Here is a 26,432-nt window from a genome sequence, read left to right as displayed (position 1 = left end):
TCTGTGCTTATCTTTCCTGTTAAACTGCAAGTTCCTTGAGAGGAGGGACTTTGTATCATTCATCTTTGTATTTGCAGTGCCAGGCATAAGATAGGTATTGATGAATGTTGAGCTGACCTCCATGGCAGCACCTGACCCTGGTGACCATTCCCTCCCCCGACCACGTGTCTTCTCACATGTGTGTCTATTTTTTCTACTTTCCTTATTTGGCAGCTCGTCCTCTCCCCATCCTTAAATGTTCTCGTTCCCTAGAGTTCTATCCTTGCCCTTCTTTCTTCCCAACCTAATGGATCAAATTCTTATCCACAGCTTTAAGTTTCCCACCAGGTACTGACACCCAAACCTCTCGCCTGAGCTGCAAGCTAGACTTTCTGACTGTCTATTGGACATTTCCAGTCGGAAGTTCCACTGACTCCTCAAAATTACCATGTTAAACACTGAACTCACTTTCTTTTCTCCAAAATTTGTTCCTTCTTCTCTATTCCTCAGCTCAATAAATGATACCATCTATCCATCTGGTATCTATCCCTCTTCTTTCATATCTAACTGGTCTGGTGACCAGGTCCTGTAGATTTTACTTTCTAAATGGCCTTCCCTCCATTCCTGGTGCTCAGTCCAGCTCGTTACCAGTTGACATCTCTTGGCTGACAATGAGATGGCAGCCTTCCCAACTGGTCTCCTTGGCTCCAGATTATTCATTTTCCATCAATCCTCCAAACTGCTACTACAGCAAACTCAGAAAAATGCAAATCCCATCCCAGATTCTTTCCCAAGCATACTGCATGAAATTTAGACTTCGGGGTTCACAAGAGTATTCAAGGCCCTTCAAGAACAGGCCCCTCGTCCTTGAAGAACTCATATCCACAGGCACTCACTCCCCACTGCGGGCACTTTTCTGGATACAACTACCTTTTTTTGCCTCCATGCGTTTATCCTATCCCTTCTACCTGGAATACCCTTCTCTTTTGTTTGCTAAACTCCAATTCATCCTTTAAAACTCATCCTAAGAATCACATCAGGGGAGAGGACTTCTGGAAAGATGGCAGAGTAGGATGATCCTAAGCTCACCTCCTCCCATGGACACACCTCGATAAAAGCTACATCCACACAACCAACTCAGAAAACCTGAAGACTAGCAGAACAGACTTTCCATGGTTAATCATAGAGAGGAGGCTACATTGAAAAGGGTAGGGAGGGGTGCCTGGGTGGCTCAGTTGGTTAAGTGACTGCCTTCGGCTCAGGTCATGATCCTGGAGTCCTGGGATCGAGTCCCGCATCGGGCTCCCTGCTCAGCAGGGAGTCTGTTTCTCCCTCTGACCCTCCCCCCTCTCATTCTCTCTCTCAAATAAATAAATAAAATCTTTAAAAAAAAAAAAAAAGAAAAAGAAAAGGGTAGGGAGGGCAGAGATGCAGTTGGGAAACAAACCCCTGGGTAGACTAACCACAAACAGGAGGGGCACCACAAGCATGGAGAAAGGAGAGAGACAGACCCCATCCCAGGCATCCCAGGCACAGGGCACTGGCACTGGGAAGATAAGTCCCCATAACATTTGGCTTTGAAAACCAGAGGGGCTTAACTTTGAGAGTTTTTACAATCAGTGGGGCTTAACACCAGGAACTTTAAAAATCAGCATGCTCTGCTCTGGGAGAGCCAGAGGGCGATAGGAAACTGAGTCACTATTCTTAAAGAGCCAGCATAACAAACAGGCCTACTGAGATAGAGCACAGAAGCAGCAGTTTGAAAGGTACCTGGGGTGTATGGGAGGGAGATTTATTTCCATCTCAGAACGTGTGCTGGAAGGACAGGGACCTTTAGGAGACTTCTCCAAGAACAAAAGACCTGGTGGGCACCATTTCTCTCCCCCTGCTCCCCAGCCTAGATACCTAGATACCTACAGGAACCAGTGAGAACACTTGCCACCTAGCTTGCTAACACCACATTGCCTGCCTCTGTGTTCTCCTGTGGATCTGGGTCCACCCCATCCAACCAGCCCCACTTGGCAGGAGTCTCTCCAGAATGGCTCCTGCCATATCTCAACCTGCAATCAGCCCAGGCAGGGACTCCACTACTCCAAAGTGACTCCTGCCCTGGGAAGAGGGGAAGATAACCATACACACCATTTCAACCGTAGTCTGAGTAGCCAAACCTTATAACTGGCAGTTTAGAGAGAGAGCCCTGCCAATCAGTGCATCTGCAGCTCCAGCAGACAGACTGGGGGCAGACATCTGATCTCATTATTGGCTCTGCCCACCGACAAAAACCTCTTTAGGACCTCACAGGCGGAGAGCCTGGCAGTTCATAGTCACTGCAGCATCAGCAGATGGGTTGGGAACAGACATCTGGTCTGGCTGTGGGCCCCACCCACCAATGAAAGCCTCTCAGGGGACAAGGCAGAGATAGTGCCCTGCAGTTTGGTGTGACCACAGCCCCAGGAGATGGGATGAGGGCAGACATCTGATCTGACTGCTGACGCTGCCCAACAATAAGCCCACTGTGGCCCCAGACTAACCCTGTAACAGCACAAGGACCAAACCCTGCCCACCATAGGCAAAGTGGGCCACTGCAGTTGTCTGGACTGAAGATACACAAGGCTTAGCTAGAACAGTAGGGCCTATGCAACCCACACAGAAGACACCCCTGAAGCTCCTGGCCCCGGTGAACAGGGGACATTGCACTGCAGGGTACCACAGGCCCTCTTCCTCATAGGCCACTACTTTCAAGGTCAAGAGACATAACTGACTTTCCTAATACATAGATACAAACACAGAGAGTTAGACAACATTAGGAGAAAATGTCCTAAATGAAAGAACAGGACAAAAACACAACAAAAGAACTAAATGAAATGGAGATAAGCAATATTCCTGATAAAGAATTCAGAGCAATGGTTACATTCACTGGACTTGAGAAAAGAGTGGAGGATCTCACTGAGATCTTCAACAAAGAGAAAATATAAAAAAGGACCAATCAAAGATGAAGAACTCAATAACCAAAATTAAAAATACAATAGCGGGAATCAATAGATTAGAGGAAACAGAAAAATGGATCAGGGAGCTGGAAAACAGGGTAATGGAAAGCAACCATGATGAACAGCAAAAAGAAAAAAAAAGAACCATAAAAAATGAGAATAGGTTAAGGGAATTCAGTGACATCATCAAGCATAATAAAATTCACATTATAAGAATACCAAAGAAGAAGAAGAGAGAAAATGGGCAGAACATTTATTTGAAGAAATAATAGCTGAAAACTTCCCTAATCTGGGGAAAGAAACAGGTCCAGGCAGCACAGAAAGCTTCTAACAAGACGAACCCATGGAGATACAGACCAAGACACATAATAATTAAAATGGCAAAAAATAGTGATAAAGAGAGAATTTTAAAAGCAGCAAGAGAAAAGTAAACAGTTACATAAAAAAAGAAACCCCATAAGACTACTAGCTGATTTTTCAGCAGAGAATCTGCAGGCCAGAAGAAAGTGGCATGAAAAATACCAAGTGCTGAAAGGAAAAAACCTGCAACCAAGAATACTCTAGCCAGCAAGGCTATCATTCAGAATAGAAGGAGAGATAAAGAGTTTCCCAGATAAACAAAAGTTAAAGGAGTTCATCGCCACTAAACCAGACTTGCAAGGAACATTAAAGGGAGTTCTTTAAGTGGAATGAGAAGGCCATAAACAGGAGTAAGAAAATTATGAAAGGCAAAGATTTCACAGGCAAATACACACATAACGAAAGTAGTAGATTAATCACTTATAAAAACAGTACAGAGATTAAAGCACAAATGCAGTAAAATTAATTATATCTATAAAAATCAGTCAAAGAATTCACAAAATAAAAGAATGTAAAGTGTGACATCATATAAATAAAATGTAGAGAAGGGGGAGTAAAAATTTAGTGCTTTTAGAATGGGTTCAAACTTAAGCGACCACCAGCTTAAGATAGACTGCTATATGCATAAGATGTTGTATATGAGCTTAATGGTAACCACAAATCAAAAACCTGTAATAATATCCAAAAAATAAAGAGAAAGGAATCCAAGCAAATTACGAAAGAAAATCAGCAAATCACAAGGGAAGAGAGAAAAAAGGAAAAAAGAAGAGAGATGAACTACAAAATAACAGTAAAACAAGTAAGAAAATGGCAGTAAGTACATACCTATCAATAATGGCTTTGAATGTAAATGAACTAAATGCTGCAACCAAAAGACACAGGGTGACTGGATGGATAAAAAAACAAGACCAATCTACATGCTGCCTAAAATAGACTCACTTCAGACTTAAAGACACATGCAGATTGAAAGTGAAGGGGTAGAAAAACCTTTACCATGCAAATGGAAGCAAAAAAAAAAAGCTGGGGTAGCAATACTTATATTGGACAAAATAGACTTTAAAACAAAGACTATAATAAGAGACAAAGGAAGGACATTACATGATGATAAAGGGAACAATCCAACAAGAGGATATAACACTTGTAAATATCTATGCACCCAAATACATAAAGCAACTATTAACACACATAAAGGAAGAAACTGGTAGTCTACAATAATAGTAGGGGACTTTAACACCCTACTTACATCAATGGATAGATCATCTAGGCAAAAAATCAACAAGGAAACAGTGGCTTTGAATGATACATTGGACCAGATGGATCTAACAAATATATTTAGAACATTCTATCCAATAAGAATAGAATACACATTCTTTTCAAGTGTATATGGAACATTCTCCAGAACAGGTCACATGTTAGGCCACAAAACATCTCAATAAATTAAAAAAGATTGAAATCATATCATACATATTTTCCGACCACAATAGTATGAAACTAGAAATCAATCACAAGAAAAAATCTGGAAAGAACACAAATATATGAAGGCTAAATAACATGCTAGTAAACAAGGAGTGAGTCAACGAAGAAATCAAAGAGAAAATTAAAAAATACATGGAGACAAACAAAAATGATTACACAGCATTCCAAAATCCTTGTGATGCAGCAAAAGCTGTTCTAAGAGCAAAGATTATAGCAATACATGCCTACCTCAAGAAGCAGGAAAAATCTCAAACAACCTACACTTACACAAAAGGAGCTAGAAAAAAGAAAACAAACCAGGCCCAAAGCCAATGGAAGGAAGGAAATAATAAACATTAGAGCAGAAATAAATGAAATAGAGACTAAAAAGACAGTAGAACAGATCAATGAAAACAGGAGCTGGTTCTTGGAAAAGATCAATAAAATTGATAAACCTTTAGCCAGACTCATCAAAAAAGGAAGAGCAGAACTCAAATAAATAAAATCAGAAACAAAGGAGAAGAAAAAACAACCGACATCACAGAAACATGAAAGATTATAAGAGAATACGAAAAATTTTATGCCAACAAATTGGACACTTAGAAGAAATGGATAAATTCCTAGAAACATAGAACCTCCCACAACTGAATCAGGAAGAAATGAAAAATTTGAACAGACTGAATACTAGCAATGAAATTGAATCAGTAATTTAAAAATTCCCAACGAACAAAAGTACAGGACCAGATGGCATCTCAGGTGAATTCCACCACTTGTTTAAAGAAGAGTTAACACCTATCCTTTTTTTTAGTATTTCCTTCCTTCCTTCCTTCCTTCCTTCCTTCCTTCCTTCCTTCCTTCCTTCCTCCCTCCCTCCCTCCCTCCCTCCCTCCCTCCCTCCTTCCTTCCTTCCTTCCTTCCTTCCTTCCTTCCTTCCTTCCTTCCCTTTTTCTTTCTTTTGAAGTGAGAGAGAAAGAGAGCCCATGAGAGTGGGGGGAGAGGCAGAGGGAGAGAGAAAGAGAGACTCTTAAGTAGGCTCCATGCTCAGCACTGAGCCTGATGTGGGGCTTGATCATAGGACCCTGAGATCATGACCTGAGCCGAAATCAAGAGTCAGATGTTTAATTGACTGAGTCACCCAGGCTCCCTGAGTTAACACCTATTCTCAAATTATTCCAAAAAACAGAAGAGGAAGGAAAGCTTCCAAATTTATTCTATAAGGTCAGCATTACCCTGATACCAAAACCAGACAGAGACACTACAAAATAAGAGAACTACAAGCCAACGTTTCTGTTGAAAAAGATGCAAAAATCCTCAACAAAATACTAGCAAACCAAATCCAACAATACATTAAAAAAAATCATTCACCATGATCAAGTGGGATTTATTCTTAGTATGCAAGGTTAGTTCAGTAGTCACAATTCAATCAACTTGACACATCACATCAATAAGAGAAAGGTTTTACCATATGATCACCTCAATAGATGGAGAAAAAGAATTAAACAAGGTACAACATCCATTCATGATAAAAACCCTCAGCAAAGTAGGTTTAGAGGGAACATGCATCAACATAATAAAGGCCATATATGACAAGTCCACAGCTGAAATTATACTTAAGGGTAAAAAACAGAGCTTTTCCTCTAAGATCAGGAACAAGATAAGGATATCCACTCTTACCATTTTTTTCTTTTTTCCCCACTCTCACCACTTCTATTCAACATAGTACTGGAAGTTCTAGCCACAGCAATCAGGCAACAAAAAGAAAAGGCATCCAAACTGGTAAGGGTGAAATAAAACTGTCACTATTTGCAGATGACATGATACTACACATAGAACATCCTAAAGACTCCACCAAAAAACTACTAGAATAGATAAATGAGTTCAGTAAGGTCACAGGATACAAAATCAATATATAGAAATCTGTTCCATTTCTATACACTAATAATGAAGTAGCAGAATTAGAAATTAAGAAAATAATTCTATTTACTGTTGCACTCAAAATAATAAAATACTTAGGAATAAACCTAGCCAAGGAGGTGAAAGATCTGTACTCTGAAAGCTATAAAACACTGATGAAAGAAATTGAAGATGACACAAAGACATTCCATGCTCATAGACTGGAAGAACAAATATTGCTAAAATGTCCATACTACCCAAAGCAATCTACACATTTAATGCAATCCCTATCAAAATACCAACAATATTTTTCACAGAATGAGAACAAATAATCCCATTTCTATGGAACCACAAAAGGTCCCAAATAGCCAAAGCAATCTTGAGTAACAAGAACAAAGCTGGATAAAATCAATCCCAGATTTCAAGATACCCTACAAAGCTGCAATCATCAAAACAGTATGGCACTGGCACAAAAAAAGACACACAGATCAATGGAACAGAATAGAGTCCAAAAATAAACCCACGCTTTTATGGCCAACTAATCTATGACAAAGGAGGCAAGAATACACAATGGGAAAAAGATAGTCTCTTCAACAAATGGTGCTGGGAAAACTGGACTACTTTTTTACATCATACACAAAAATAAACTCAAAATGTATTCAAGACCTAAATGTGAGACCTGAAAAAATAAAATTCCTAGAAGAAAACATGAGCAGTAATCTCTTTGACATTGGCTGTAGAAACATTTTTCTAGATATGTCTCTTGAGGTATGGGAAACAAAAGCAAAATTAAACTATTAGGACTAATCAAAATAAAAAGCTTCTGCACAGCAAAGGAAACAATCAACAAAACAAAAAGACAACCTATAAATGGGAGAAGACATTTATAAATGGTATATCTGATAAGGCATTAATATCCAAACTACCTAAAGAACTTGTAGAACTCAACACCAAAAAACCAAATAACCCAATTAAAAAATGGGCAGAGGACTTGAATAGACGTTTCTCCAAAGAAGACATCCAGATGACCAACAGACACATGAAAAGATGTTCGACATCACTCAGCATCAGGGAAATGCAAATCAAAACCACAATGAAATATCACCTTACACCTGTCAGAATGGCTAAAATCAAAACACAAGAAACAAGTGTTGATGAGGATGTGGAGAAAAAGGAATCCTCATGCACTGCTGGTGGGAATGCAAGCTGGTGCAGCAACTGTGGAGAACAGTATGGAAGTTCCTCAAAATATTAAAAATAGAAATACCATATGAGCCATCAATCTCACTATTGGGCATTTACCCAAAGAAAAACACTAATTTGAAAAGATATATGGCACCCCTATGTTCATTGCAGCATTATTTATAATAGTGAAGATATGGAAGCAACCCAAATGTCCCACAATAGACAAATGGATAAAGAAGTAGTATATATACACAATGGAATATTACTCAGCCATATAAAAGAACGAAATCTGACCATTTTTTAGATCATTTTCTCAATTTTAATAGTCTTACATAGAAATTATTTTTGTTACTTCCTTATAAGCAAGGAAACAAAAGTCTCTCACCTCTACAGCCTTTGAGTGCCTATATATTTATTTATTTTTTTAAATTTTATTTTATTATGTTATGTTACAACATGGATGGGCCTAGAGGGTATAATGCTAAGTGAAATAGAGAAACACAGTCAGAGAAAGACAAATACCATATGCTTTCACTCATATGTGCAAATTAAGAAACAAAACAGATGAGCAAAGAAAGAAAAAAAAAGACAAAAAACAGACCCTTAAATACAGAGAACAAACTGGTGGTTGCCAGAGGGGAAGTGGGTGGGCGATTGGGTGAAATAGATAAAGGGGATTAAGGACTTGTGATGAGCACAGAATAATGTACAGAAGTATTGAATCGTTACACACCTGAAACGAATTTAACACTGTATGTTAAGATACTTGAACAACAACAAAAACGAACCACATCAGAAGGGCCTCCTGCAAGCCTTCAAATCGCATGCCCTGTTGAGTCTGTGGTGCCGCCTCTCATGCAGCCTTACTCATGCACCACTGCGTGGTGGTGCTGGCTCCCTGGCTGGTCTGTCCAGCAGATGGTGAGAACTCTGAGGGCCCTGGCTGTGCCTTATTCATGCCATCCAACTCACAGGGAGTCAATAAGTTTTCAATGCATGACTCATGACACAAGCTGGAGCTAAGGTCTCATCAGTCCCTTCACAGCTGCATGCTTAGAGCATCCATGTCACTCTCCCCACATTCTCATATCTCCCCCACTTATTTCCCACATTGTATCTGTGCTTTCCCCAATCCCTTCACTGAAACTGCATAGCAAACACCATTAACGATCTCCTAAGACCAAACCCAACACATTATTTCCGGCCTTCATTTCTTTGTCTTCTTCCCAGCGTTGGACTCTATGGACAAACTCTCCTCCTTCACTTCCCAGACGCCACTGTCTTTGGACTCTCCCCAGTCTGATTCCTCCTTCACAGTCTTCTGGTTTCTTGTCCTCTGCTTACCCCTTAAATGACAGGGTTTCCAGCCCACCTCTACCTTACTCTACACAACCTCCCTGGAGGCTCCCTTCTACTGCTATGGCTTCAGCTACCACCACTATGCTGGGATCCCTACACCTATCTTTAGCTCAGATTACATGTAAGTCCCACAGGCACGTAAAGGGCAAACTTGACCAAAACTGCCCCAGGATCTGCTCCTTTCCCTATATTCACCTCTCACAGGGAGCAGAGCCTCTACCCACCCATTCTGCCCAAGCAGAAGTCTGAAGTCTTACTTTCCTCCCTCCCACTCCCCACTCACATGCAAGAGGCCTGTGGATTCCACCCCGAACATTTTGGAATCTGCTGCTTCCTCTCACTTCCTACTGCTTGCCACTTGCATTAGCTCCTCATCCTCTCCTACCAGGGTGACCACAAGTGTCACTGAAGCGGCCTCCCTCCATCACTCTCCAACCTTCTATTCTATCTGTCGCATCCGGCAGCCTGAGTACTGTTTCTACGATACAACGCTGAGTATGTTAATCCTCTGCTAAAAGCAACACCTGTCCCAACGTTCCAGGTGTAAAATCATGCCTTTGTCTACCTCCCCAAACACGTCCCTCACCATCCCCTCTGGAGTCCCTATTTTCCTGGAGTTCCATTCTGCCACACCTCCGTTCCTGCTGCTTTCTGGGCCTGGAATGACCTTCCCTTATCAAAATGCAGCTCAAGGATTCCAGCCTCTGTGAAGCTTTCCTAATACCACTGTGTCCACTGTACTCTGTACAGACCAGGCAGAGCACCTTCTCCCCTGACTAGTCTGCGAGGCCACGGACGCAAGGGGTTCTTCAGCTGAGAGTTTTCAGAACCTGGCACGGTGCCGGCCACACAGCACTTAATAAGTGAAGCATTTATCAGTGACTTCCACGGAGAGGAGTGGGGCAACATTCTCAGGGTGCACGCCCCTGGCCCTGGCAAGTTTAATTAATGCCACAGCATTTGCCCCATTATGGGCAAGTCAGCATACCATCGTTTCCCAGGGTACCAGGACACTGGGACTCGGCGTGCTTCACTTAGTTTACGTAGAATAGAGCTGAGGCACAGAAGTCCCCGGGAGAGGGCCTCCTAGAGTCACACCCATCACCCCATGGGCTAGAACCATCTTCCATGACAGGTGGGATAGGGACCCTGGTAGAGAAGCTTACCTTGGGCCCTAGAAGCTCCTTTGGGCATGTGGGTTGGACCTGTTCAGAGCTTTCTTTTCCACAGCACTGAAACTAGAGTCAGAGAAGAGTTTTTAGGGCACAGGAGGGAGAAGTGGGAGCTACAAGTCTGGGCGTCACTGCTGAGGCCCCGGGGGACTGAGGCAGCAAAGCAGCCACGGGGCCCAGTCACTGCAACCCAAACTGCCCTTTCTAGAAAGACAGTGAAGACTCACATAATCGTGCTAGCAAAACAAGAAAAGGACTTCTGTAAAGTTTTCTGAGTTTTCCGATGGGAAGTGACTCAAGGCAACCCAAACAAAGCAAGAAGGCAATTGACGGTGTCTGTGTAAATTGCTGTTTTTTAGACAGGAATTCGGTCTTTAGATTCTTTTTTTTTTTTCAGCCTGGGGGTAATTTAACCTGCTGAGTAGCTGAAGTTTTATGAGCTTCAGGAAGGGCTCATTAACTGGGGACAGTCTGGGATGGAGAGGAGAAGTGACCACAGTAAATAAACCCTGGAGGCTGACAGGTCAGGGCCTGAAGGCTGGCCAGCGAACAGGTATCCTGCCTTATGGCTGGCCCTTCCAGGACAAAGGAGAGTGTGTGCTGCTTGATGTCCTGGGGGCAGTTGAGGCTGAGAAGGAGAAATGGTTTGCACCTTCCAGGACATTCCCGTGATGAACAAGAATGGCGCTACCTGATAGCACTTGGCACAGGAGTTCATAGCTACTTCTCCATATCGCAGGGCTTAAGACTCTGGCCTGGCCCATCTCCTTTGTGCGCCCTCCTTGGTTAACTGTGTGCAGCCCTCAGCACTGCCCTGAAAGCACAGTCCCATGGAACGTTCCAGGATAAAGGGAGCATGGCTGTGTCCATGCCCTTTCATTTTACAAATGGGGAGCTGAATGATTATCAGGGAGACAAGGAACTTGCTCAAGGTCACGAAGCTGCTCAGTGGCAGGGCTGCAGCTAGAACTGAGCTTGTCCGACTTGAAGGTTGTGGTTGTTTCTGTTACACCACTAGGCCACCTTTTGAGAGACCTTGGTATTTATTTGGGCTGCTTTCTGGGTGTTCTTATTTGTGCTCCTTTGTCTCTCTGGGGCACATTTCTTGACTTCCTCTTGTGAACCCTCTGTGCTAGGCCTCTTCCTCTTATAGGTTCTACACAGACTGTCAACTGTGGCTCCCGTGAGGGCTGAAATACAGGGCTAAGGCTTCATTTCACCAAATTTACCCTGATCCAGGTGATGGGAGAGAAGCTGGCTAATGAATGCTCTTTAGAAGATACGATTTTAAGGAAGAAGTAAAGTTACTTACTGTTGAGTGGAAGGTAATGAGAGTCCCGTTACCCCTTTCCCTGTCTCTCAGGTAATCATTATAAGCCTCTTCATACATGGTCTGAACATGTCGTATAGCCTGAAAAAATACCAGGAAACCAAGGGGACAGTGAGTGGGAAGTTTCAAACATTCTCATTTCATCAAGGAAAACCCCTCTTCCTTACCCTTGGAAAATACAGCCTTTCCCTATGTTTATCTGTATTTTAAGACAATTCTCCAAATATGGGACAGATTACAGACTCTGGAGTTTCTCGGATACTTTTGGAGATGGAAGCATAGACTAACCAAGAATAACTTTCATAGACTAGAAAGATTTCTTAGAGCAGAGGTTCTCAAGCCTGAATGGACATCAGCATCCATCAGCCCCCAGACTCCTGGGCCTACCCAGGAGATTCTGACGTATAGACAGAGTGGTGACTTACGCCTTCTTGGTACCCTACTGGTTAAAAGTACTCATGTCTATTCATGACATGGTTTGAAAAATATTCATGACCAAGGAAAACTGGTTCAGCATACAAATATAATATGAAACTTAGGGAATGCTTTTTCTGGTATAAAGGCAGGTGATCTGACATCCATAACATCTCAAAAGGTCCTAAGATCCAATTCCTCCAACCGAAAGATAGAACCAGTTACTTTAGAAATATTCCAAAGGAGGTGATATTTATTTATTCTACATAGTTACCATTTTTAAAAGAAATCTAAAGTTCATAAACACAATACTGAAAGCACATGAATTTACGTGAAATACAGTAAACTTAAGATTCCATTCTTCCTCCTTTTCATGCCCTGCTTTCCCACAGAGTGTCTTAACACAGTGTGTCCCTTCTGAAAAGGCCATTTCCTCTGTGGGTTCTCTTGATAACCTATTTTGGACACCTGTAGTTTGAACACCGATTTAAATAAACTGGTTTCACCAGCACACAGCAGGTCGGGCTTTAGTCTTTGAGGATGACGTGACCTCTTCTCAGGCCAAGCCCTATGGACAAATGATAGTCTAACAAGGGATGAAAATGCATGTTCCTCTCCATCCCTCTTTCTCATGTGTGCAATCTACCCACTTCCCCATTACAAATGGGATCATCTTAAACTAGAGATCCTTTAAAAGAAATCATAGACTCTTTTATAGATTTAATGAAAGCTATGAACTATCTCCTCAGAAAAATGTGTGCAAGTAAATGTACGCACACTTATACATACAATATGCACAGGTCTGCATAATACTTCTACGTGAAAAAGTTATGTGTAAACGATTATCTTGGGGGTCGTTTTCCAATATCATTGTGGGTGTAATATTCTCATAGCCTTTGCCGCAAAGAAAGCCTTTAACCATCGTAAAAAGAAATTGTAATTTCGACTTACGACATCCTTGCCTATAAAAGCAAATACCCCAGTGGTCACTTCAGCAGCAAATATCACCAGCAGGCAGGTGAAGAACTGTAGGGAAGAGAATACACTCACTTCATTAACTCAATGCCTTTTCAATTTATTTGGCCTCTTTAATGCTAGTTTCATTTGGAAAAACAACAACATTAGGCGAGATTATTAGTTTGAATTGATCTGGTAGGAAGCATCTCCCTCCATTCCCCTGTAGTTTGTTCATTCATTCACTTGCTCATTAATTCATTCAGCAATTATCAGTAAGCATCTACTCTGCACCAGGCACTGTCCTTGCCCTGGGTATACAGCGGTGAATGAGATATGATCCCCGCATCTCTGCTATCACGGACCTCCTATTAGAAAAATGGGAAGAATATGTACCATTTGCATCGACGTGGAGGGGATTATGCTAAGTGAAATAAGCAGAGAAAGACAATTGTCATATGGTTTCACTCATATGTGGAACATAAGGAATAGCGCCGAGGACCCCAGGGGAAGGGAGGGAAAACTGAACGGGAAGAAATCAGAGAGGGAGACAAACCATGAGAGACTCTAGACTCCAGGAAACAAACTGAGGGTTTCAGAGGGGGGTGGGGGGCATGGGGTAGCCAGGTGATGGGTATTCAGGAGGGCACGTGTTGTGATGAGCACTGGGTGTTACACGCAACTAATGAATCGTTGAACACTACATCAAAACTAATGATGTACTATATGTTGGCTAACTGAACATAATAGTAAAAAAAAAAAAAAGAAAATGGGAAGTATGATAAATGAGTAAAGCAATAAAAAAGTGAGTTAGATAATTTCAGGTAGTGATAAAAGAAATCCCACCACTTAGAACAGTGCCTGGCACCTAGGTGCTCAATGAATTCTTGATGAACCAAAGAGATTCCATAAAGATATAAAACAAGGCCAGGACATAGGGAGCAACTGGTGGGGCCTGGGCTTGGGGAAGAAGGGGCCCAGACTGTGTGGGCTGTGAGGCTTCTCTGGGGAGTGGGAGTGGCAGTGAGGGCTGTCCTGGACAGATTTCTGTTCTGGTCTCTTGGGTCTGCTCTGTGTTCAGTGATAAATGACAGGGATGCTCAGCAACAGGGGAAAGACAGGAAGAATGGAGGACTGAGGAGATGAATTAGAGATTTTACTCAGCAAGAGATCAGAAGCATCAGCCACAGTTAAAAGTCAAAGATTGCAACAAGTAAGGAGAGACTGCCCCCCTAAAATTGCTGTTTCTAGACCCCTTGTGGAGACCGACAAAATCATTCTCTCTTCCGGCCCCTCTTCCTTCTCCTTGTCTCCCTCAGGTCACTCTGGTATTGGATGTATAGTAGTAACTAAAATTCATTCTTTTTTTCTTTTCTTTTCCTTTCCTCTTTCTTTCTTTCTCTCTCTCTCTTTCTTTCTTTCAAGACAGAGGCTGCTTAATAAAATAAACTACAAGAGGGATGTTTGGTGAAGTTACTGTTCTCAAACAGCAATTCCTTTCTTATAGTTAACAGCACTTCCCTGACTATAGGAACCGTAGCTGCCTCCCTCACTGTGAAATAATTTTGAAAGAGCAATCATAATTATCCCTTACAGTTATTAGGCACTTTTCCTCTCCAAACATCTTCACGCTAATGACCTCATATTTTTCATACTTTCCATATGAGGCAGGGACAAAGATAATATTATTCTTAAGCAAGAGATGGAGAAACGGAGACTCAGGGAGGAGGGAGTGAGTGCCAAGGTCTCAGCGGGCCCCAGGAGCTGGCGCTGGAGGCCAGATCTGGGGGCCCGCTTCAGACCAGTTCCCTCCCCCGACGCCCCACTTACAGATCCGAGCACACACTGCGACTCCCGCATGGCTCCGCAGCACCCGAAGAAGCCCACAGCCATCATCAGGGCCCCTGCTCCAACCAGCACATACAGCCCTGCGGGGAAGAGTCAGAGGAGTCGCTGACCCTCAGCCGGCGGGCTCCCCGGCCGCTCCAGGGGGCCGCCTCGGCCGGGTGTCACGTCCGCTGCGGATAATGTAATGGGTAACACCTGTTGCATGCACCTGACGGGCCCTGCGCAGGGATCCTGAGAGGCAGGGGCCACGGTTATCCCCAGGGAACAGAGAAAGCTGGTACTTACGGAGGTGAAGGGACCTCCTCACCGTCACTTGAGCCACGAGGATTGGAAACCTCGGCTGTCCGAGTCCCACAGCGCATGCTCTTAATCACCTCCACACGCCACCCCCATGCCAGGCACTTTACCTTCCAGATCTCTACCGCCCCTGTCAAGTGGCTGTTACTATCATTTGCGTAAAAGTGATGCCGTTGAGCCCAGGGGCGGTCAGGATCAGTGCCAGAGCCAGGACACAAACCCACACCTCCTTAGGAGCCCCTTGGGCTCTCATGGCACTCAGGAATTAATGGCTGTCGCCATCATAGGAAAGACCGGGAGGACAAAGGGCTGATGGTCTGCCCAGACGGGGAAGCAGGGACACAATGGGACAGAAGAGAGAGGCTCTAGTTGGGGGTCGGGGGGTGGGGGTGAGGTGGGGGGAGGACACAGCAATAAGGCCGAAAAGTTTTGTGAGAATCACACACTTTAGAGGGCATCACCAGGTACGCTGGGCACACGGGAGGTTGCAATGTTCCAAGAAAACAGCCAAGGAGAGGAGGCGACAAGGTAACACACACCAAATACTCGTACTAATACAATATTAACTACATTTGGGAAGGGCTTGTTTTCTGGGCACAGCAACTGGCGCAGATTTATTAATTTAATCTTCGTGAGGCAAGGTACCGTTATTATATCCATTTTCTAGAGAAACTAGGCCCCCAAAGGTTAAGCGACTTGCCCAAGGTCATAGAGCTGGGATAAAAATACCCATCCGCCTCTAAAGCCATCCCATCACCATTAGCCTCCCCTGCCCCGCCTCCCCGCGATAATGGCAGCCTCAACGTGCGCGCTCATTTCCCTTACTACTCAAGTTACTACGACCTCCTAGGAACCGTTGTTCTCACGGAGAAAGCAAAGGACAGAAATGTTCTTGTTCTGAGAGAAATAAAGCCAAGCCCTTTCTTACTTCCTTTTCTGATCCGGAGATAAGTTAGAACACAATGTGAGGCTGGTCCTTGACTTGCTTAGAATAATGCTAATTGTCCCTATTTTATTTTTTGCATTGTATTCATATGAGTCACCTGGAAACCCCTCCCATTTTCTGAAAGGGTGGGGAGCCGGGCGTTGCACCTCTGGGGGGGAAGCCTGAGCCCACCCGCCCGCGGGGTGCCTGGGGGGGGCCCTCTGGGGTGCTGCCGGTGGTTTGTGGGCAGATCTGTCGGGTCCCTGACACAGACGGGGTGGGGGGGGGGCAGGCCAGGCTGCTGCACTTCCGGTACCACCCAGGCTGTTCTCAGGGCCTCCGCGGGCCGGGAAGCCCTGCAGCGTGTGCAGTCCTGCTCTGCCGGCTCGGCCCCCTCCTCCCCTTTCCTCTCCACCAAAAGCAGGATTTCGTGTGGAATGGATGTGGTCACGCGAGAAATGACACCCTATTAAAAACAGGGCTATTGCAGCCTCCGCTGCCTCAACACCTTATTGTCTTAAACATTTTCTTTTTCTTTTTTTCTTTTTTTAAAGATTTTATTTATTTTATTTGAGAGAGAGAATGAGAGAGAGAGAGAGAGAGAGAGAGCACATGAGAGAGGAGGGTCAGAGGGAGAAGCAGACTCCCTGCCGAGCAGGGAGCCCGATGCGGGACTCGATCCCGGGACTCCAGGATCATGACCTGAGCCGAAGGCAGTCGCTTAACCAACTGAACCACCCAGGCGCCCCGAACATTTTCTTTTTCAAAGCTCCTTCATTTTCATCATTTCACTGGCTTCTCGAACAAGCCTGTTAGGCGAGGCAAGGGTTCCATTTCTGTTTTGCTTCCGGGGGTCAGGCCTGGAGACCCGATTCCAGTCCTGTCCCAACAGGCTGCAGGCAGGGGGACACCCTCACCTTACTCAGTCCCCTCACAAAATGTCTCACTCGCGGGCGGCCTTATTACCTTGATTTCCCTCTACAGATTCTGCTCAGAGTTACAGCCTAGGGCCCGGGCCCACCTGGATCTTTCTCGAGCCTGGGCTCCGGCCACAGGGGAATTCACCGCGACCTGACCTGGCCCTGCTCTTTTCCATTTGGTGCTTTTGCGGGTTCTCATATTTGTCTTTCTCTGTTTACTTAAGTCCACCAACTAACCCTATTCACCCCACCTAGAATATGCCCAGCACAAGACAGAATTCTTGATCAGCCTGGAGGTCTGCCATTGCCCATCTTTGCTGAGAGATACATGCTAGGAATACATCTCAACAGACCCCCAGCGAGCCGCCACAGGGTGGCGCTCTCTCAGGGTCGGGCAGATGAGCGCACGGCTGCACACCCCGAGAACGGTTCCTGGGAGTCTGGAACACGGGAAAGAGGGCTGCTCCTGGGGAGGCTGGGGTGCGGTGGACATAGGCGTGGGGCCTGCGGAGGACACAGTTGTTCCCCGAGCTGCACACAAGCTCACTCAACCCTCGGGCAATAATCCTTGTCCTTCTAGAATAATGACCCCACCCCGACCCCAAGAAAATCTGCTTATTTGTATAGTAGGCCAACCGGAATCCTAGAACTCAGAGCAAACACACCCTGGAACTGACCCAGCAGCTCCAGTTCCTGAGGCCTCTCCCCAGCAACCAAAAAGCCTTGTCTGTACCAACTCATTTTAAAAGGACTCCCCCCTTTGGATTCAGAATGTCTTGGGAGCAATTCATTCTGAAACAAGTTAAGGCACATCCTCTCCCAGAAATGGTTCAGGAATTTTGTCCTGTTTCACATACAAGTAATATACATACACATAATAATATACATTATATATATATATATATATTTAATTTCCATAATTTGTTGCAGATTGCATCTCTCTAGCTCCCAACAGTGTTAGCTGCTATAGTTTCCCATCTCCTTTCTCTGGTCTTTAAGCTGACGGCTTATTGAATTTACCAGAAGCAGTGTGTTGAGATGAAAAGGACATGGTTTTTGGAGTCAGATCTTGTGATCTACTTCTGTCACTCATTAGTTGTGTGCCCTTGGTTAAGTTTCTTCATCTCCACATTTCTGTTTCTTCTGAAAAAATACCTACTTTATATGGTTGTAAGAATTTAAAAAGATAATGTATGTAGGTCACCAAGAACATAGTCCACACTGAATGCTCAAGTTCTCTACCTTTCTTTGTGATATGTAAATCAATGTAATCAATTGGTTTGGAAAAAAAAAAAAATGACCCCCCCCTTTATAGGACTGAAGAGTGGCATGGTCATCAATTTCCGTGGCTTTCTGGCCGCAGACGGTTTTACAGACCCGGCTAATGACCATTTGTCATCTAAGAATGTTTTTTCTCTGCCTCTGGGCAACTCTCCCTCCCTCCCAGCTTGCCCTGGGTGCACATAATTTATATGTATCTAGAATACGGGACGGGACTTAGCTTATGGGGAAGGTAAAGACTTGAGCTCTATGTAAATAACAGCTATCGTTATTGAGTACTGTTGTATGGAGCTTAACATGTATGAGTCACGGAGTCATCCAGCCCTAGAGTGACAACTGCCACTTCCTGGCACCTCAGCCTCTCTGTGCAGCACCCACACTGTGCCCCTGACAGGCATCAGCTCGGGAACCTGCCTCCCGAGAAGCCTCAATGTGATCAACCAGTCTCTCATTCTGACTACACGGCATCTAAAGCACTCACTCCTTTATCTGGCTTTCCTTCTCGCATCCTCCCGTGTAATCGTGCCTGCTGTAGGCTGGCTCCTTCCTTTACTGAGGAGCACAATCACCTACCTACATCAGAATAATCCAACCTACACAACAGGTGCTGCGCTTAAGCGTGCTCTTCTGTTACCTCACGCTATGAGGTCTGTGGATTATTAGTATTCATATTTCACAGCCGGGAGTCTGAGACACGGAGAATTTAAGGCGTTTGCCAGAGACTGCCCAGCTTGTGAGGGGCAAAATTGGACCCGAGCTAGGGAGTCTGCTCCAAGGTACACAGCCTAACTCCTCTGGCACAATTCCAGTGGGAACTCAGAAGAATGGGGGCTCTCGGCTAAAAGGCTGTTCACTTAGCAATTTATAAATGTCACGAGGGTGCCCTTCTTTCTTCTTCCTTCAGAAAAGGGCTTGCGGAGTCTCTAATGGACGATGTCTGGGTTTGCCTCTGAAAATACAGGGCTGGGAGCTAGAGATCCGCCTGTCGACTGACCTTTAAGTACATCTTCTTCCTCAGTTTCATTATCTGTGATAGGGAAATAATAATCTAACTTGTAAAAGTGCTTTGGAGAAACTCTCAACCATGTAAGCTATAGCACCTCTCTTCCGCAACCACCACGACTCTCAGGTACAACTGAAAACCAAGAAGTAAAAAAATACGATCGGAGTGAGTCAGAGTTTTGAAAAAGGCAAGCCAGCTCCTCAGCATTCAGCACTGGAACCCTTCCTTACACATAACGTCCAGGCGCAATTGCAACCAGGCTCCCGGACTCTGAATTCAACAGGGAGAGACAGCTACGGGTCAGCCTGTGACCCTGGAGAGCCAAGGGGTTGCTGTCTGTGAGGGCAGCCCCTTCGTGGAGAAAACCTGCCAACGTCCTCAGCTCACAGACACGGCTTCATGCGCTCCAGCACCCGCGCCCTGTCCAGGCTTCTGAGGCCTGAGGGGCCGGCTCCCCACTGAGCACTCCTGGAAAGAGCCCCCTGCAGTGTCTGTCCCTCCAGGAGGCAGCCCCTGGAGAGGGACTGTAACAGGAAGTCCAAGGGGCAGGTTGGTGGAGTTTGGAAGACAGAGGGTAGGGGAGCTTCCCCCCAGGAGTTTGCTGAGAGAGTCTACAGCGGAGAGAGTGCAGGAAACCCCAAGTTATCCCAGCAGTTCCTCTCTGGCAGGCTCTCCGTTCTCCATGTTAGCACTCCAGGGACACAGATATCCTGCACCAGCCTCCAGACCTTGGCCGGGACTCAGAGGACCTTGAGAAGGGGCGGCAGGTGGAAGTCTGGTTGCCCTCAGCCCCTGCTCCCCTCAGGGCTCAGGGCTGGATCTCTCCACCCTGTCCCCAGCTGTGACGTCAGGGTGGATCTTTACCACAAGAAGGGAACCTCTCTCTGTCACAAGGAAGAAGCAAGGATCCCAGACAGGAAAGCATCCCCCCACCAAGGACAGAGAGAAAGTTCTATAAAGCCTGGCAGTCATCTGCCCAGAAGCAGGGAGCTAGGCCACGTGTGTTCCCGAGGTCCCTCTCAGAGAGGGAACTCTAGGCCATGAGGCTCTATTTCTTTAAGAGCCACTTGAATGTGTGTCTGTTCCCCGACACTCTTTAACAAAGGGGTGATAAGAGTTTCATGGGCTGATTGCTCTGGCACTTATTCTGAAAAGAAAACACACAGCTCAGTGACTGCCACTCTGTGACATGAAGCGAGATTTTCCAAAATCTGGGCCTGCTTCTTTTCTAAAGTCCTATTACCTCACACCGTTTGCTCTGTTAAGTCCACAAATGGTGTCCTGGTGTATTTTTCTTCTTGTTTTATTGCCAGAGAGCAGGTATCTTTCCTATCTAGACAATTATTTATTGAGGAAAGAAATACCAATTTCTGCACACATGTATATGGCTCCATTTATATTATAAGAAATATCTGGAGTGGAGAGGAGGTCTCTGACTTCCCAGGACTGTTCGTTGCCACTGTCCAGGGGAAACAGAACAAGCACAAGCCGGGGTGTCGGCAGACCTGGGTTGTGGGCTGAGCCCCACCACGAAGAGCTGGAAAACCATGGCTGACTGCCAACCCCCGTTGTTTCCTCACTGGTTCCGTTTCCTTATTCTACCTAGTGCTAAGATTCCTTTTTTTTTTTTTTTAAGGTTTTATTTATTTATTTGACAGAGAGTGACACAGTGAGAGAGGGAACATGAGCAGGGGGAGTGGGAGAGGGAGAAGCAAGCTTCCCACTGAGCAGGGAGCCCGATGCAGGGCTCGATCCCAGGGCTCGACCCTGGGATCACGACCTGAGCTGAAGGCAGACACTTAACGACTGAGCCACCCAGGCGCCCCTAGTGCTAACATTCTTGATAACATGTTTCCCTGAACTTGGAGCACTGACCACGAGCATCTTCACCACCGGCCACTCAAGGGCAGACCCGGGGAGGGGAGGTGTGGCTGAGGAAGAATTAAGGGTGGGCGAACCCACATCCATGCCCCAGGCCACCAAGAACACACTAGAAGGACTCAGGCCCTGCCGTATAGACTGTTGTTTTCCCTAGCCAGCATTCACTTCCTCTTCATCTCTGTGAGAGAAACAAACCTTCTCTGCTCAGTCCCTGTGGACTTTAGCCTTTAAGGCAGATGTGAAGCCCAGACTTGGGCCAATGAGCCCATCCCAATGACTGGTGTGGGAACAGGCCCTGGATCCAAGACTGCCAAGCAGAGTGAGGCTCAGGGTTCTCGTCGGAGCTGGTGGAATGAAAGAAATAGGTACCTCCGTTGCCAGGGTTCCTAGGGAGCCGGCCCCTGGAGCTGTGAGCAGCCATGTTAGCACGTCTGGAGGAACCGTGCCCGAGAACGGAGCCAAAGGGGAGCAGAGCGAAGAGACGGGTACAGGCTGGACTCCGACCCCATCATTTGCACCCCCGAGACGAGCACGAATCCTGGACTTCTCGGTTTTGCAAGTCAAGAAATTTCTGTTTTGTTCGAGATAGCCTGTGTCAAGTTTCTGTGACTTGTGATGAACAGAGTCCTGACAGATCTGTCCATCAAGATATGACATTTCTTGCATCTGGGGCCGTTCATATTGCTTCAGTTTAGATTAGCAAATAGGATCTGGAATGTCTGCATGGAACTAGTTCCCCTCCTACTCAGCCCTGGAACCTCCCGAATTGACAAACACTCCATTCTGATTTTTGCCACATTAGTGGTTAAGTAAATACCAATGTAGGGGAAAGTTCACTCTTATTGTGGGAGTCTGCTCAGTTTCTTGGGCTTATAAAAACATGAAAAAGTTTTCTTACGTTGGACCCAAATCGACACGTGTGAAATTGCTATCAGCACTTTGTGGGCCAACGCGGACAGAGGGTGCTCCCCACACTGCACCTCAGGTTCACAGCGCCGCCCCCCCCCCCCCCCCCCCCGCCCCGAGCAGGAGCCCTTCCTTCTGCAACTCAGGTTCCCACTGAGAATCATGAATTATTCCTGCTAGGCTTGATTCTTCTATCACTGATATCTTTGATCGTTTTGATTCCTTCTGTCCCTGACTTTAATACTGTCTAATAATAACGTTTAATAACGTTGCTTGTCTTCCTGTCTCTTTCTTCACAGTTCCTACTGTTGACAACCACCACGCTGATGCCCTTCTGTCTGATGGTATCAGTCACCTAGCATGTTCTTTTCTGTCTCCCCTCTCATTCCACTGCTGCCAGAATAATCTCTTTAAAATGCAGCGCCGATTGTACCTCCCCCCAAACCCTGAATTATCCCTCTGTTGCTTTACCAAATGACATTCAGGGCCCTGTGTGTTTGTCCTCTCCCTCCCTCCCTAGCACTTCTAATCCTACCTCCCACCTTGCCCCAATCTGTTCCACTCCAACCAGAGTCCTCTGCCCAGCCTGGGCTTGCTGATCACCATCCCGTGGATGCGCCTTTGCAGTCTTTGCCCAACAACCTCTGCTGTCCTTGTTTGCCTTCCACTCATTGATGATAGCCTGGTCTTTCAAACCTAAATCAGATCCTTGCCTCGCTGGTTTAGAATGACCCCTGATGCACCCACGGCAAATACCACTTAGCTGGCATTTAGTTACACGCTCGTTTCCATTAGAATTTACATTGTTAACTCTGTGAGTCTTTTCAAATAGATCGCAAAGATACATGGGAGCGAGTATAGCGTTCTCATCCTCTTTTGTGTAACTCCAGAGCCCAGGACTATAGAGGCTGGCTGATGTACCCATGAATAGATTATATTTTTTCCTAAATGGAAGAGCCTGTAAAAAAAGAGGGAAAGAATAGAGGAGCCCCTGCTTCAATGCATAACTATGTTTGCAGAAACCCAAATACCTGATGAAATCCCCAAATTAAAAACACCATGAAGAGATTTTTAGATGGCCAGATGTTTATCCTCATCTGGGATGTCTCCCTCATCTTAAAGGGAGACAGCCTTTCTTACATGTTTTTCATATAACCCAGGTCTTCCTGGTCTTATAAAAATGGCTTTTCTTTACTGCGGCCCAAAATTCCCAGTTCAAGCTCAGGAATTACATTATAGAGACTTACATCTTTCAACCTCAACCTTGGTGGTGAGGGCGGTAGGTGGCTGGGTGTTTGGCAGTTAGTTATTGCCAAACAACTTGAAGGAGAATGTCTGCCTGTAAGTGAACGGGTGGATGTTTTCCCACGTTTTGGTTCTAAAGAAGGGCGGACTCCTCCCCATCCACCCGAGGGCACAAAAGCAGCTTCTGATGGAAAGTCTTGCGAGTCCTACCTGAGGAAGAGGAGATAAATAGGGTTCCGGTGCAGAGCCAACAGCATGTGAAGAGAAGACAGACTGAAGGCTGATACCCTGAACCTCTATATGCCTGAATTTCAGGAGCAAAAGATTTTCACCGTTTTGTTGGGACTGACATCGTGTTAGGACATCATCAGGTAACTACTGAATTCAGAGTAGAGAGAGAAAATAATGTTCACTCTGAGGATCAGTTATATATAGTTGGAGGAGCTAGATTAGGAAGACGCCCCTAAAAGAGTATCCTGAATGATGAGCCATCTCTTCCTCTGGCTAGAGAAATGATGGGCAACTGCGTGCCTTACACTGGCCAGTGCTAACTCAGAGTCCTGAATAAGGCTCTCCCTAACTCAGTCTATCTGAAACCCACTGTCTTCTGAGGCCCTATTCAAGCACCCCTCCATCTTGAGGCCTGTCCCGCTGGCTCCCACTGGCCCCCAGTGTTTTCTTCCTCTTCCTCTTCCTCTTCCTCTTCCTCCTCCTCCTCCTCCTCCTCCTCTTCTTCTTCTTCTTTCTTCTTCTTCTCCTTCTCCTCCTCCTCCTTCTTCCTCTTCCTCTTCTTCTCCTTCTTCTCTTCTCCTTCTTCCCCTTCTTCTCCTTCTTCTCCTTCTTCCCATTCTTCTTCTTCTTCAATGTAAGCTCTTGGCCCAACGTGGAGTTCAAACTCATGACCCTGAGATCAAGAGTAGTATGCTGTACTGACTGAGCCAGCCAGGTGGTTGTTAGAAGCTTCTCCTGAATCTGTGATGCTTTTTTAATGTGACTGCTAAAGTCACAGGCACATACCACCACTGTTCCCACACAGAATCTTTTTTTTTTTTTTAAGTAGGCTCTACACCCAATGTGGGGCTTGAACTCACGACCCCCGAGATCAAGAGTTGCATGCTCTACCCACGGAGCCAGCCAGGTGCCCCTTCTCACTTCTTAATTCAGTGATTCTGTTTGTACCACTCATTAGCACTTAACATATGCTTGTGATTATTGTCTGCTATTTATTATTGCATATGTCTGTAGAGGCAAGAATCCCATTATGGCGGGATCAAAACTTTGCTGTGGGTAATCCAGTGGGCACTGAGATGTGACAATGCCGAGTGGAGTTAGAAATCACAGGGAACAGTTATGAAATAAGCTGCCCCGGGACCATGAGCAACACGAGGGGAGATGCATTCCTTCTGCTACCTTCCTCTGACCGTTCCTGCGCGTCCCCTGGAGGTGGTGCAGGACCAGGACATGCTGAGCTTTGTCCTGGGGCACTGGGGCCTGCTCTGGGATGGAGAATGCTTCTGAGAAGGTTCGCAGAGCCAGGAGTTCCTCAAGGAGAAATATGTTAAGTATGTGTGTTAGCTTTGGACAGAGGGGTGTGTGTAACCTGGAAACCATGTGGGTGGAAAAGAGCATTTCAGTGTTAAGTCTGATGGCAGATTCCTCTGCTTCTTCTTGTAACAAAACTCTGATTTTGTCCAAGTGTGAGGGGCCCTCTGGGGAGCCTGGGCCCCTTCCCAAGCCCAGGGTGATTCTCCTTTAGTCACAGGGGGCAGTCACAGGAGCCCTCCTCTTGGCCAGGCCTCATTCAGGCATGAGCACACAGTACAGTTCTGGCCAAGACTGCAAGGAGAGGTCTGCTGGGGGTCTTCTGACAAAGGTTGTATTCATTCCTAAAAAGGGCCATGTGAGTTGAAACTTCCTTTCTTTCCCCCTCTTTTGGACATTGCTGTATGAGGATATGATACTTGGAGCCACCGCAACTATCTTTTAAACCTGAGGGGATGCATTTGAGGTCATCCCGAGGATGGCCAGGGGAAAGATGGAAAAAACCTCGGTCCTTGATGACTTTGTTGAACTCTGAACTAACTCTGGAGAGTCCCCATCTCCATGCTTCTTTCAGCGTGTTTCACCAATTTCAATATACATTGGACATATTCACATTTTAATGTCCCTAAAATTAGGATGCATATTTTATGGTATGTCATGGTTGAATTGGCAGCATTTCTTCTTTTCTTAGTGGAACTTAAAATAACTGTGTGTTTTACAAAAGACTGCATCTAAGATTTGAGGAAATGTGGACTGTCCTTACTGCCGCCCATCTTATAGTAGGTTTGTGGTTACTTTCTTCTAGAAGTATCCTCGCTGCTACGGCTGCTCTCTTCAGGAGGCTCGGGTTTGGGAAGGGCACTGGGAAGAGGAGGCAGCAGAGCTGTGGGCAGCCCTTTACGAGGCTCGGAGTGAGCGTGGGCGCTCCTTCCCTCCCAGGAAGCAGACGCTGCTTTTCTTCGAACCGGGAGCAAATGACCTGCACAGGACCCTGCTTCTCCCCATACTCTATGTACTCTGTGGCTGGTGCAGACCTTGGAATGGCCAGACACATAGGGCTATGACCTGTAGTGACAATGGTCTCAGGCTTTTTGAAATCTAGAGTCTGGGTGCACTCGGCTGGAGAGTGAGGACAGCCCGCAGAAGAGGATGAGAAGTAGATCAGAGGGACTAAACCCAGGGAAACGCTCAGCCCCTATTTACCACATTGTCTCAGAATTGCAGGCCACCCCCCCACCCCTCACCCCGTCCCCACAGCTGTGGGGGAGGCAACCTCATCCCCAGGGGAGCCCTGCCCTTTGCAGTCTCTAGTTAGAGAGGAAGTGAGTACCTCTGAACCTTGAAATGTCTCTTCACTTGGAATTATATCTCCCTCATGGACAACTTAAAATACAAGATCACAAATAAACCCCTCACTCGGCAGGGACCATATCAGCCCAGATGGACGGATGTGTAACTGACTTTGTGGTGCATCCACTTCGCTCAGTGGGCAAAAA

At 45.6% G+C, this 26,432-nt stretch overlaps 1 protein-coding gene across 2 annotated transcripts in view; it reads right to left on the bottom strand.

The window, feature by feature from the left end:
* Nucleotides 1–26,432, bottom strand: part of TSPAN2 (tetraspanin 2) — a 55,299-nt gene that overhangs the window by 12,297 nt on the left and 16,570 nt on the right. For both annotated transcript variants that reach the window (XM_036101606.2, XM_036101607.2), the window contains exons 3-6: nt 14,919–15,016; nt 13,086–13,160; nt 11,703–11,801; nt 10,385–10,456 (exon numbers count right to left, since the gene is read on the bottom strand). In XM_036101606.2, the coding sequence (XP_035957499.1) occupies nt 10,385–10,456; nt 11,703–11,801; nt 13,086–13,160; nt 14,919–15,016 (344 nt within the window). The remainder of the gene's footprint in view (nt 1–10,384; nt 10,457–11,702; nt 11,802–13,085; nt 13,161–14,918; nt 15,017–26,432) is intronic.

Source organism: Halichoerus grypus, chromosome 5 (genome assembly GCF_964656455.1).
Source record: "Halichoerus grypus chromosome 5, mHalGry1.hap1.1, whole genome shotgun sequence".
NCBI lineage: Eukaryota > Metazoa > Chordata > Mammalia > Carnivora > Phocidae > Halichoerus > Halichoerus grypus.
The sequence above is the reverse complement of the archived record's forward strand: the minus strand, read 5'-3'. Positions and strand labels throughout refer to the sequence as shown.